Genomic DNA, 13,473 nt, shown 5'->3' with positions numbered 1-13,473 from the left:
GACAAGGAGAGGCAGCAGGGGAAGTTGTGTTCTGATTTTATTCAAATATATTACCTTCTTAAAAATTATATATATATATATGTACACATAAATATGGATGTGAATATATCGAGTTATCTACAAATTCTATTTCTTCCCCACTTCAATAAAATGCTAAAGTCAGTCTTCCACTGAGTCATGAGCAGGTCTCTTGTTCTGTGTGCTAAAATGGAACTCTGCCTGAAGTTTTTTGCCCTTTAATTTTAAAGTTTTTTCTATATTTCATGTGTCTGCCTCAAAATGGTTTCAAAGCACGATGATCCTGGGGGAGGTTAGGCTGCTGAGCACAAGCCCTGGATTGCTCAAGAAGTCTAAATCTTCTTTGCTTTCAGTGCTCCTTTACTCCCTGACCTACACTGCCATGTAGAATTTGTTATCTATTTCCCTGCAAAGTAGCTGCATTCAAGATTGTAGAAAATATATGTATGGTTTGAAACTTACACCCAAGTACTGCAGTCATGAGTTTAACATAGGAGATTCAGAGTTATATTTGCATACCTTCCATGTAAAATATCCACCCAGCATGGGCTTCTCTTTGATGAGGCTTCCTAGTCAGCTCTTTGAATACCTCCTGACGGGCCAAAGCAGGGTGTTGGCATGATCATACCAGCCATTTATGTAAGAAGTTGTTGGCTTGTTAGGATTTATTTTTGGTTGGTTGTTTTTATCTCATTGACCTAATTGCTTCAGTTCTCTACTTTGCTTTGCCAGTGGAGGACTTCCATTTTTATCTAACCAGAGGGGATGATAACATCAAATATACACGTGTGTGAATTTTGTTACCAGTTATGTTTTACTGGGCTGCCAGGTAGTGAAGTAGATAGAGTGCTTGACCTAGAAGATGCATCTTCCTGGGTTCAAATCTGACCTCAGACATTTCGTAGCTATGTGACGCTGGGCAAGTCACTTACCCCTGTTTGCCTCAGTTTCCTCATCTGTAAAATGAGCTGGAGAAGGAAATGGCAAACCACTCTAGTATCTTGGCCAAGCAAACCCGAAAGAGTTAGAAACAACTGAAAGAACCAAGCAACAAAAACAAAATTATGTTTTAGTACTTGTTCAGAAGAAAAGTTCTAAAGGAAATCACAATGATGTGGTAACATCGGTGTAACTTGTTTTTCCACATTAATTGAATAAAATAAAAATATCTACCAGAAAAGACTACTAGATGACAAACCAAAGGAAAATGGTTATAGATGGGAGCAAAAGAAATGCTTCCACAATTTAAGAGAATGAATTGTCCATACTGACACCCAAGGAAGGAGGCAGAGTAGCTTATGAAAGTTTAAATGGAAAAGCCATACAGATGCTGATACTCTACTCTAACTAGAAGCAACAGAACTTAACAACTATGGCTGCTTTCCAAAGGCTGTATTATACGTGTATATAATTAAAGTTACTTGGACTGTTAGTGATGAGAGGCAGTAGGATGTAGTGCAAAATATGCCAGATTTGGAGTTGGAAGACATGGGTTCTTCCCATACGACCCTTTACTAGGTATTATACCTCTCTAGGCTTCAGCTGCTTCATCTCTAAAAACGATGGGGCTGACTCTCTGACATCTTTTCCAAGTATAAATTCTTCAACTACTCAGAGAGAGGACAGAGAGGAGCCAGTGCCAAGGATAATGGCATGAATTTACCATGGCGCTGAGAGTACCAATATGTTTCACGTCAACCATCTAGAAATTATTTTTAAGTGCCATAACTGAAAGTGACCTATAGAGGAAAGGTGATAAAACCTAGTAACCTTACTCCATTTAACCCCATTCATAATAAATCCTTACTGACAGAATAGAGCTTGGGTGAATAGAAATCATCTAAAAAATAATTATGCGTTTAATAACTTTAGTGAATTTTTCTGTCTTTAGAAAAGATCATCTTTTGCATTTAAAAAGCTCAAGTCAGCCAAATCGAAAAAGACCTCAGAGATCATCTTGCCTAACTCCCTTGTTTTACAGGTGGGAAAACTAAGGCCCAGGGAGGTAAAGACACTTGTCCAAGATCACATACCTAACAAAGATAAGATCGAAGATTCAAATCCAAGTCTTCTGACTCTAAGTCACTCTAGAAGTCATTCTTTCCATCATAACTTCCATGGCATAGACACATTAGGTTCTTAATGTTTTTAGCAAACAAATTCAATTCAATACTTATAAAGCACCTTCTTTGTACAAGATACTGTGCTAGGAGGCTGAAACTGCAAATGTGAAAAATAATCTAGTTCCTGACCTAAAGACGTTTAGTCTAGTGGGAATGATAATGAAAAAATTGGGTGTTTTTTGTCATTAGCCTTTTTTTTCCCAACAAACTCATTACGCAGAAGAAATATTACACTTGAGGGGTAAGAAATTTGTGTAAAGATGGACACATACACCAATAGTATCATAAATATGTAGTGAAGGGGAATATTGCCAATCATTTTCTCCAGCCTCTTAATTTTACAGATGAGGAAACAAAGGCCAAGTAGTTAAGTGACTTGCCTAAGGTAACACAATATTAAATAACAGAGTGGAGGTCTGAACCATATCATCTAAATTCACAGCAAGCACTATTTCTGGTATACCATCCTTTGCCTTGCCATATGTACTCTGTGTATGTATATATATTATCTATATGTATAAAAATGAAGTTCTGACATGAGTGTGTTCTGGGGAGAAAAGGTGAGGGAATCTTTGGATTTGGAATTTACAGGGGAATTTACTTGGTCTTCTTTTGTCTTGTGGTTTAAGATGGTAGGATATTCTGTTTTCTTCATTATGTACTATATAGCTCCAAAGGGTCTAAAATGATTTATTCTTAAATAAAAATCCTTCAGCTATTATGGCTGTATCTAAACTCATCATAAAAGAAATGCAGAAAACATACAATTCATTTTATTCTTATCCACCACAGCTGTTTAAACAAAGCAGAAAACTAGAGTCATTTTCAAACTACAGTGAAAATCATTGTTAGAATAGTATGAAGATGTCCCTGTAGTTGCATCATCTGCAAATGTGTTAGCTATAGGAGGCATCTCCTGGTAGAGAACTGCTGAGATGCAAAGTGGATGAACCAATGAACCAGAGTTGAATTGATACTGTACTTTTCACACAGGAGGATTATTTAGGACTTCAGCACACCTACACATGAGTTCATGTGTGACTTTCAACTCTTCTAGCTTAATTTCCTTATGGACCATTTTTCTAGAAAGGAAGATGGAAAAATTCCGTGGAATGGATTAAGACTGACCAGCCAATATCATCTCAAATCAAGCAGGTACCCTAGAAAAAATCTGAAACACAGCCACAGAAGTGGAAAAAAGCAAATTTGTCATGGTGAAACATGTGTCAGTAGGCTGGACATTATAAGAGTTGTCAAGCTTTAGCTGATTTGTCTCAGAACGTGGTCAGAAATCTTGCTTCATAATTCACCCCAATTTAGGCTTATTAAAAGCCTCTTTACAAGAGAGGCTCCAAACACAGCCAGTAAAGGACTCCTCGAACCATTTAACCCTCAAGGAAAAAAAATATTCTGAAGAGTCAGGGTTGAGGTCACAGAGCAGTGCAGTATACAAGAGAGTTGCACAAGGTCTGCATTTTATCACACTTGAAGACTGCACGAATGTTTCACCTCTCGGCCGAGTTGCTCTCTCTGTGGTCAAAAGGTGACACGTTCAGCCCATTCCCTCTGCCTTAAACTAATGTCAGTGAACTTCCTTGAATATTCAGTAGACCTAGTCTGGCATAGTGGCATTCATTAATAAGGATTTTCAGCGGAATTTGAGCATTTTAGTCTCAAAAATTGTATCATTATGCCAGCCACACGTAGGGCACTAGGTGAAAGGGTAGAGAGTCCTTGTTAAATAAGATTTATATGCTGTGTAAATCTAATTTATGGTTAGCTGTGCAGCAGGATTTTTGTGAGGGCTAAAGAAAAATCCATAAATACAGCAACTATGCAGAAGAACTAAAAAGAGAGAAAGCTGATCATTTGTCTCTTCAAAGATCACACGTTTCCTTCCATGACACAACATTGAATACCCTGATAAAACACCATCCTCATATCATAGTTTATGGATTATCTGGGAAGTGTGGAGTATAAATACATGGAAAGAGATGTGATAGTCTTAGAAAAAAAGATCTCTTAAAACTTGAATTGTATAAATGAACATGATTATAAAATAGACTTAATTTTGTTTAGGATGGTATTAACTAGTCTTATAAAAATGTTTCTGGAACAGGCTCTTAAGCTAACTCAGTTCATAAAAATAAAACAGATTGAGTTGAAAATGTATTGATAATTTGGAAGCTGTGGTTGATGATCCCCTCATTTCTGTCTCAAAAACTTGGGTTTAACCCAAAGAGGAGCCTTACAAATAAATTCAAAAGAATGAACCAACCCATTAACAATTTTACCAGCTATCCCAGTGTCATTATAATGAAGCCTTTGGACAGAAGCAGCCCTTAAAAGGAACAGTACCAGTGTCCTCGACACCCACTCAGAAAGCTCATCCACTTGTACAGTTTCAACCATCACCCCTTGCAGATGCCTCTTGAATGTATATTTCTAGTGCTAAACTATTATCCACATTCTGTTTCTACATTGGCAACTGTTCAAGGGGTATCACAATTTGAATCTCACTTCATTCACCACCTCAAACTCAACATGATCAAAATGGAGTGCGCCATTTTCCCCAAATTCTCACACCCAATCATTTCCTAGCCCTCCCAGACCTCTTCTTTTTCTGTTACTCCTGCCATTCTTCTTAAGCCTAGGGTCATTTTTCCAGACAGGATACCATCTTCTCAGTGCTCTGAGTAAAGTCAGCTCCCACATCCCTCAGTTTCTCCCTCAGAGGTTCTCTTAAGTTCAAACCCACTTCATTCCATCATTACCTTCTGCCTATATGACTGTGACAGTCCTTCTCCTGGCTTCTTTGACTGTAGTCTCAGTCACCTCCCTCCCCTCTCACTTCTCATAACACATCTTACATTGACTTGCCAAATAAGCTCAGTTAAGCATTTATTAAGCACTTAGAATGTGTAAGACAGCATAGCAGAACAAATAGAAAACCAGCCTCTGGTTTGAACTCCTAGGTTCAAGTGTCCCCACATATATACACATATGTTGAGTGCCCCATCCCAGCAAGTCACTTAACCTCTCAGAGCCCAAGCAATTCTCTAAGATTGTAAATTATAGAGAAGGTGGCACAAGTTTCTCATCTAGGAGTTCTCTAGGCTAGTGAAATCCCAAGCCCAGCCTCTGTTCTCTGTCCCTATGTCACCCCCCTGCTCACTGAACTGCAATGGCTCCCTCTCACTTCCAGGATCAAATATGGTATGCTCTGCTTGGCATTCAAACCCCTTTATAACATAGCCCCCAACTACCTTTCCAGTGTTTTTGCACCTTACTTCCAACCCTGTGTTCTTAGACCTAGTGTAGTGACACTCTCCTTGCTGTTCCAGGAACAAGACACTCCATCTTGGCTTAGGGCATTTTCTCTGGCTGTCCCCCAGGCCTGGAATGTTCTGCTTCCTCATCTCCACCTACCGATTTTCCTGACTTCCTTTAAGTACCAGCTGAAATCCCATCTTCTACAACAGTGGTGTCCAAAAAGTAGGAATCAGGGGCTACTAATCATTATAGAAGGATCTCTGCAGGCTGTATAATGTAATATTATCTCTGTTTTATTGTATTTCTATTTGTTTTGTTAAATATTTCTCAATTACATTTTAATCTGGTTCTCACCCCACTGTGGAGTGTTGGGGGCTGTGTGTAGCCCTCAGGTCACGTATTTAATATCTCTGTTCTACAGAAAGCCTTTCCCACTTCCTTAACTTTAATCTCTCTTTTCATTGTTTCCTCTTTATCCTGTACGCAGCTGGTTCACATACCTTATAATTTTTTCCTACTTATCCTCTATATAAAATATAGAACATTGTCATCTCCCCCATTAGCATGTGAGCTCCTGGAGGTCAAGGACTGTCTTTTACCTCCTTTTGTACTCCATCCCTTAGCACAGAGCCTGGCACATAGTAAACACTTAATAAATGTTTGTTGACTGACTAAATGATCTATGTGCAGGATACTGTGCTAACAGCTATGGGTGCAGAGACAAAGATGAGCTTCACAGCCTTATGGATCTTCAGTCTACTGATAATCTGTTGCTTAGTTTGTCAAAAAAAAAAAAAAAAACACTGGCTCATTCTCTTATTCCCCTACTCAAAAACTCACAATGGTTCCCTACTAACACTGTATGAAACTTTCCCTGGTTAGTAATGGTCACATCCTAATCTGTTCTCGCTTTGCCTATCCAAAGCTTGTTGTATTTTCTACCAGTTCCCAACAGCGGCCAATGACTTCAATCTGCATGGTTTTTATACAATTTCCCCCATACACACCCTGCCCAATCTCATCTCCATGCTTCTAGTCAAAGTCCAGCTCAAGGCCCTCATCAAGTCCAGGAAAACTTCCTTAACTGGCACCAACTTAACTGGCGCCAAATTATATATCTTATTGTTACACTTCTCATATCCACTTATTTGACATATTCTCAAGTTTCAGTTCACCAACCAGACTGTAAACTTCTCAAGAACAATGGCCATTTTTTATTTTTCTCTTCAATAAATATTTGTTGATTAACTTCCTCACTTTGACTCGTTTTCCCTTTGAGAGGTGAAGGGCAGTGGAGGGTCCTGACTTATGATTTTCTTACTTTGGGAGACGCATCCCACCAATGCAGAATAGCAATTTCTATATAATTTGTAATCTTAGAGTTGTGTGAGTCAGTGAAAGGCTAAGTAACTTGTTCATGGTCAGTCAGTCAATCCACAACATTTTAAGTGCCTGTTTTTTGTCAGGCATTGTGCTGGGCTCTGGGAATACGGAGACAAAAAGAAAACAAAAAAAAAGAAAACATTCTACCAGAGGACGTAATAGGTACATAAATATATATGCATGGCACATACAAAATGAGTGTGTGTGTGTGTGTGTGTGTGTGTGTGTGTGTACAAGAATAAGCATATTCAACATAAATCCAAGGTAAATTTGTCAAGGGAAGGCACTGACCATTAGAAGGGTCAGAAAAGGAGACGTGGACAAAGTAGTGTTTGAGCAGAGTGTTTAAGGAAGCAAGAAACTCTAAGAGTTAGGGAGAAGGCAGTATTCCATTCCAAGCTTGGAGGAAGTCAGTGCAAAGACAGAGAAATAGACAATGGAGGGGCCTGAATGAGGAACAGCTAACAAGCCAGTTTTGACTGGGTACAGTAAGATATAATAAGGCTTAAAAGGTAGACTGTATCTAAGTTGTAAAGGGTTTTAAAAGCCAAACAGAAGAGCTTAGATTTGATCCTAAAACCATTCAACATATGTAGTTTATTGAGTGCGAGAATGACATGGTCAGGCCTGCACTTTGGAAAAATCACTTTGACAGCATGGTGAGGGTTGGATCAGAGTGGGGAATAACCTGAGGCAGGGAGACCAATTGGGAGATTATTGCCATAGTCCAGGCAAGAGGTAATAAGGGACTGAACTAGAATGATGGTTGTGAGACTCTAGAGATGACTAGGTCACTGAAGCTGGGATCCCACCGCTAGGGATTTCAGAGGCAACTTGGATCTCAGCCCTTTCTGGCTCCAAGGCCCACCCCCAACTCAACACATTAGCTTCCTCTTTGTCCTACTTTCCCACTGTTTACATTTAGGCTTGACCTTATTTCTTTTAGGTATAGTGACCAAATTATTTCACACAGGGGAAATAGCCCCCTACTTTGGAAGTGTTAGAGGTAGAGTCTCTTCAGCACTCATCTTGTAGTGAGATGTGTCTTAGAAGTCCTCAATCTAAGTACTTGCTCATTGACTTGCTACTTGCATGATCTCAATCTCCATTTCCTCATCTGTAAAATGGGGCAAATAATTGTGTAACTCATATAAAATTTTTTAGGATTTTTAGGATCACATATGGAAATTATAGATAAAAATACTTGGGAAACAAAAAATGCTCTGCAAATATAAATATTATTGTTATTATATTATAAATATGTTAGATCATTTATTCCTGAAGAACAGGAATACCAAGTGTTATGTCTCTTTACATCCCTTCTTCACATCTCCTTTAAAGTTTAGTCATGATAAAGAATATCATACCACTGAAAAGCAGGCAGTCTCTTTATGAAGAGCCAGCCCATGGAAATCGTAAGGTCCTCTTGTGCAGGCGGGGGCTGTGTCTTGGACCTGTTTTGTGCCCCACTTGGCCATTGGGTCAGTTGTTAAGTGATTGGGGAAACGTTTATTAAATGCTCACCTGACATGCTGCTGTACCAGAGACTGTAAAAACAAACAAACAAAAAAAACAGGCAGATAAAATTCCTGCCTCCTACGTGACTACATTTATTTTTAGAAAGATTGGATGTATTTTATCCATGTTTTTCCAAATAAATAACTAAACACACATTGATGTGTTTCTTTTATGTTGATTCTGGGCCAAAAGAACTCGCCCCAAACCTAGATTTTATCCTTAGGACCTAGTGTTGGCCTAAATCAATTTCTAATATACCAGGATGAAATGGGGGAAAGCATTGATTTATCTGGCAGAGAAGTCTAATAGCCAGCAGTATAACCAGCTAATTTTCTAAAATGAATATCTTCCCTGCTACTGTTGTTAACCGCAGACAGTCCTAGGGTGCTTTAAGAAAAGGCCTCAAGCCTCCTCATGTTTCACCCATTTCATTGCAGGGCCTGATCATTTAGGAAACAGTCTTGTTCCAGACAGCTTTAATTAAACTGTACCGAGAAACCAGATATAGATCAATGGAAATAATCCATAACAAGAGGCTAATCATGTATTTAACAGTGTTCAGTCCAGTTCAATCACCTTCTACTATTTCAGTGGCTTTCCATTCATGTGGCAAAGGCTGAATGTGTATATGTATTTTTTTTAATCCATCCCATTAGTGGCCATATGCTGGGGCTTCAAGGGATACACAAACTGTCTGCAATCTGCCAGGGATTTAGGGGCATCAATAATTTGTGAATAGTCATGTTGGTACTGGTCGAAGGGTTAAGTGCTCTGCACACCAGGGGCACCTCTTTGGGGATTGGAACTCTTAGTTCACTCTTAGGAACCTTATCCCCTATGAGGTTTTCTACTACATGCTGCTTGTCAGATCCATCCGGCTGTCTCCAGGAAGCTTTATTAGCTCTGGGATTTTCAGATCTGTGTTAAGTACTGATCGAATGGCATCTTTGAGTTAAAAAGTGGAAAAATAGTATTGTTGCAACCTCAAAGAGCTTTTTATATTTCATATTTTTAAGCATATGTTCTTTCTCTTTACTGACTCTCTTGAATGGAAAATCCTTATAAGAATCCTCATCAGGAGAGTATCCCTACAGAGAGTAAAGGAGAGTGCTTACTTACTTCACAGTTTATCCCTAGGAATTCCTGGTAGATTGGATTGTTAGCCAAAGTGTAAAGACAAAACATTTTATTAAAATAAAAAATACATGTATGAAAAGATTTTCTTGCATGAAATCAGGTAAAGAAAATGATTTTTAATGTTGGTTCATTTTGCCAGTAGAGCAAAAAAAAGTTTTCTTAAATACCAGCTGCTCCAAAACAGTGTTCCTCCTACTGACTGGGGCACACACACTCACACACCCCATGCTCCTCACTGGATCTGTATCATTCCTGGAGTCACGCAGCTCCCTGACTACCTAAGCCATGTTCCCTACTTATACCACCCTAGATTTCCTGTCCTGACTTAGTGGATGTTCAGGGTTTCTAATCACAACCATTACTAGTCTGTTCCATCAGCTACACAACAATCTGTGCTCTTGACAATAATTTTCAGTGGAATTGACCCTCGCCACCACAATGTCCAAATAGGTATAACCTTTGTCTTCATCAAGGTGAACGTTCAAACAGCAGATCATTTTGGGGAAAAATGTTTGTGTTTAGTTTTGTTTTGCCTGAGGTTCCAAAGATATGTCTCAGAATATTCTTTATTTTAATAGGGGCCAAATTCTCATATTCCAGCACCATGTACATTTAATCTATTCTAAACATAAAGGTATATGTTTTGCTGGTTTATGGCTGATTTCTTATCTATATTTTTATTTCCAGTCTTCTTGTTCCCAATGTAACTGTACCTGGCTCTTAACTATCCCTAGATGATGTCAAGAAGGTCTTCCTAGACTTCCTAACTTCCTAGTTAACCCTCAACGGGCACCCAGATTGCATCTGCTTGGGAAAATGCCAAACACTAATGAGTATTGTGTTTAATGTAATGGAAACCGAAAGTGCCTCCCTTCTTCCCTACCTGATCAATGCCTACTTCTGCTGTTTGAATCTATCTATCCAAACTGAAGCCAAGCAGAGAGGGCAGAAGAATGCAGAACATTCACTTCTTGATGAGGACTTGGAAAAACAAAAGTTTTGCCTACAGAGATTCCTGTTCCCAAGTTATGAGTTAGATGTCCTTGAGTTGTTACTTCATCAGCATTCTCCTGTATTCATTTATGCCTTTCCCACTCCTCCCACTTCTCACTAATTCTTCATAAATTGGGTCTGTTTTATAATTACTATTAGCTCTATTTAATTACTTTTTTGAAGAATAATAAATTAATCACAGCTAAATCTAGGCCTAGCAATATGTATCTCTCTGAACTACATATTTATTATCTTTTTATCCAATTCTAATTTAAAATGTATCCAGCAGAGAATATTTCAAAGTCAATTTGAGTACTGTTCATTTACTTAAAAATTCAAATTTGCCCCCAAAAAATAAGTAATTCCTTTGGTGGACCAACATGATAAAGTATTTCTGAGGAACCATCACAATTATCCTGTCCAAAAGCAGTGGCAGAATGTCCTGAGTATTTCCAGCATCACACGGAGCCATATTTGGTAGGATAGACACCGTTCTGTTAATGTCACAGGACCCTTGTAAGCAGTCATTATAATTTATGACTAAGTTACATGTGCTATATAATTTTCAAAAGTAAAGCTTTCAGGCCATTAAAAAACTCAAAAGAGATTTACTTTGTTTTCAGAACTTTCCATCTGTACTCTCTTATCTCCCCAAAATTTTCCTGGTTTTGTTATTGGTTGAGGGTTTTAGAGATTTACTAAAAAAGTCTACGAAAATGGGATAGATTGATGGGTTTTGAATCTGAAGGATAGGGAAAAGGCGCCAGCTGAAGCCATTAATTTTAAAACTTGGATTTTAATGCCTTTTGCTTTGTTTTCAAGCCAGCTTCTTGCCTAACTCATACTATCTGGTTCCTTTAGAGACTCAGAAACTAGCACAGCCCCCCCAAATCAGAGTTTATAATGGAAAACCTTGTCTGACCCTTAATAGGCATTATTCTCCTGGACCACTGTAATACCTAAACTAAGCTGTTTATTGTACCAAACATGAAGTCCTTTGACCCTGGAGGTTGAATATTGATCCTAGACCCCCTTCTGTCAATATTCACCTCCAATGTCAACAGTTTTCCATGTGGAATACTCAGAAATGATTTCATTTTCTTAATCTATAAAGCCACAGATATTCTAATTCCTGTAAATTACAAACATGCCCCATTGAGAGGACCTATTCCATCAACTATCTCTTAAATACATAAAGAAATTTACATCTTAAAGACTTTCATATTAGCTTTGGTTTTAGATACTGTTGTGGGTATTTGCACTTATATTCTTAAATCGTATTATTCTACTAAAGGTCATAATAAGAATCTATATGATAAGTGCAAGCTTCCTGTAAACACACTCTGAGAAAACATTGCCTTAAAGACAACTTAAAATAAATGTGTCCCAAATTCAGCAGGAATAGCCAAACCATTTTAAATCACATATGTGTGGAAGGGAGAAAAAAGGTCACTTTGAGAAAGAATATTTCAGCGTTTTCTTTGCCCATGGATAACTCAGTAGCAGGTTCATTTTTAAAGCAATGGTTTTTTTTCAGATTGTCAAATGCATATCATAGAATTATACTCTTGGCAAAGTTTCTGAGCGTCAGTTCCATTTTCTTGACAATTTAAAATTCAGTTATCCAATTATAACGAAAGGTCATTAGTCGAATATGGCAACTTTGTCAGTTTTGAATTTCAAAAAGAGTTTCCTAGTTTGCAGAGGAAATTCTACTGTAAGAGAAGTTTTTATTGTCCTTGTAACTTAGATGGTATTATCACAAGAATTTTGTTTTCTTTCTGGTATTTTATCACTTGGGCTAAAATATGAAGACTTCATGGGCCAGCAGCCCCAAAAGTATGCTTTGCTATCAAAATTAAAGTCACGTATACACCCCACTGGAGCAAATCAATGGCTATTGTTTCTTACTGTATTAAATCATCACAAGATTTGGTGATGGTGGTGATGGTGGTGATGGGATATAGTTTCAAACAGTACTCCTCTGGCCATTTCTTCTCTATCTGTCTAACCTCAGGTATTTTAATTGTTGGGTTTGTCAGCATTATAGCTGGGAAAAGGAACCAGAAAATTGGGAGACAAAGAAAGTAATGTAGGATAGAAGATGAGAACACTTTTCAAATTATTTCTCCTTAGAGTGATATTGGTTTGAGGGGAAAGTTAAAATCAGGTCTGGTCCAAAGTGATTTTTGAATCATTTTGCAAACAATATTGCAGGACTAAGCATTTTGTTTTATTGAATGTTTTCAGGTGTTTGTAAGGCACAGTGAACTTTTTCCCCAAAAGCAACTTGACTTATAATGACAGATAAAAAACAAATAAAATTTGGAAGCATTCCTAAGTCCTTTCTATTCACATTTCAGGACTCCAGGCATCGCTGGAAGGACAGATGGACACCGTTCCTGTACTGGTTCTGGTACCTGTGACGGATTTACCCAAAAGAAAAATGATCCACGTGGCATGCTGGCTCAGCGCTTAGCCCTTGGCTCAGAGAGCAAGAGCTGTTATGATTTCCTAGGAAAGAAAGAAACATTTGTACTAATTACATTCTGTCTTGCCTTTTAATTTTTTAGTTGTTGTCTTGTTGAGTCTTTTTTTAAACATTTTTCGACATTATACACTTCCCATTGAGTGTTCCCTGCCTCTCCCTCCATCACCGGATAGAATCTTCCCTTGTAACAAAGTTCAGTTAACAAAATAAATCGCTACCCAGACCGACTCTGACAAGGCCTGTTTCATTCTGCACCTCTAGCCCACCACCTCTCAGCAGAGAAGTGGGAAGCATGATTCGCCATCAGTCCTCTGGAGGAGGACAATTGGCCACGGCATTGATCAAAGTACTCAAGTCTTTCATTGTGGTTTTCATTTGCATTTATTCTGTCGTGTACTGAAATGTCCAGACATCTTTGAACTGACAAGTGCAAAGCTAGGAGAGAAGTTTTAACACTTCATTCACAGCCCTTTTATGAAGCTATGAGACTGCAAATAAACTTTCCTACCAAGGCGTGCACCTATGTTTTTCTTCTCA

General features: G+C 38.3%; 1 protein-coding gene across 4 annotated transcripts in view; it reads left to right on the top strand.

Annotated features, from left to right (window-relative positions):
* DPH6 (diphthamine biosynthesis 6) overlaps positions 1–13,164 on the top strand; it is a 479,427-nt gene extending 466,263 nt beyond the window's left edge. For all 4 annotated transcript variants that reach the window (XM_072622998.1, XM_072622997.1, XM_072622999.1 and 1 more), the window contains exon 15: positions 12,809–13,164. In XM_072622998.1, coding sequence (XP_072479099.1) covers positions 12,809–12,924 — 116 coding nt within the window. In that variant the 3' untranslated portion in view covers positions 12,925–13,164. The remainder of the gene's footprint in view (positions 1–12,808) is intronic.
* The last annotated feature ends 309 nt before the right edge of the window (positions 13,165–13,473 follow it).

Source organism: Notamacropus eugenii, chromosome 7 (assembly GCF_028372415.1).
Source record: "Notamacropus eugenii isolate mMacEug1 chromosome 7, mMacEug1.pri_v2, whole genome shotgun sequence".
Lineage (NCBI taxonomy): Eukaryota > Metazoa > Chordata > Mammalia > Diprotodontia > Macropodidae > Notamacropus > Notamacropus eugenii.
The sequence above is the reverse complement of the archived record's forward strand: the minus strand, read 5'-3'. Positions and strand labels throughout refer to the sequence as shown.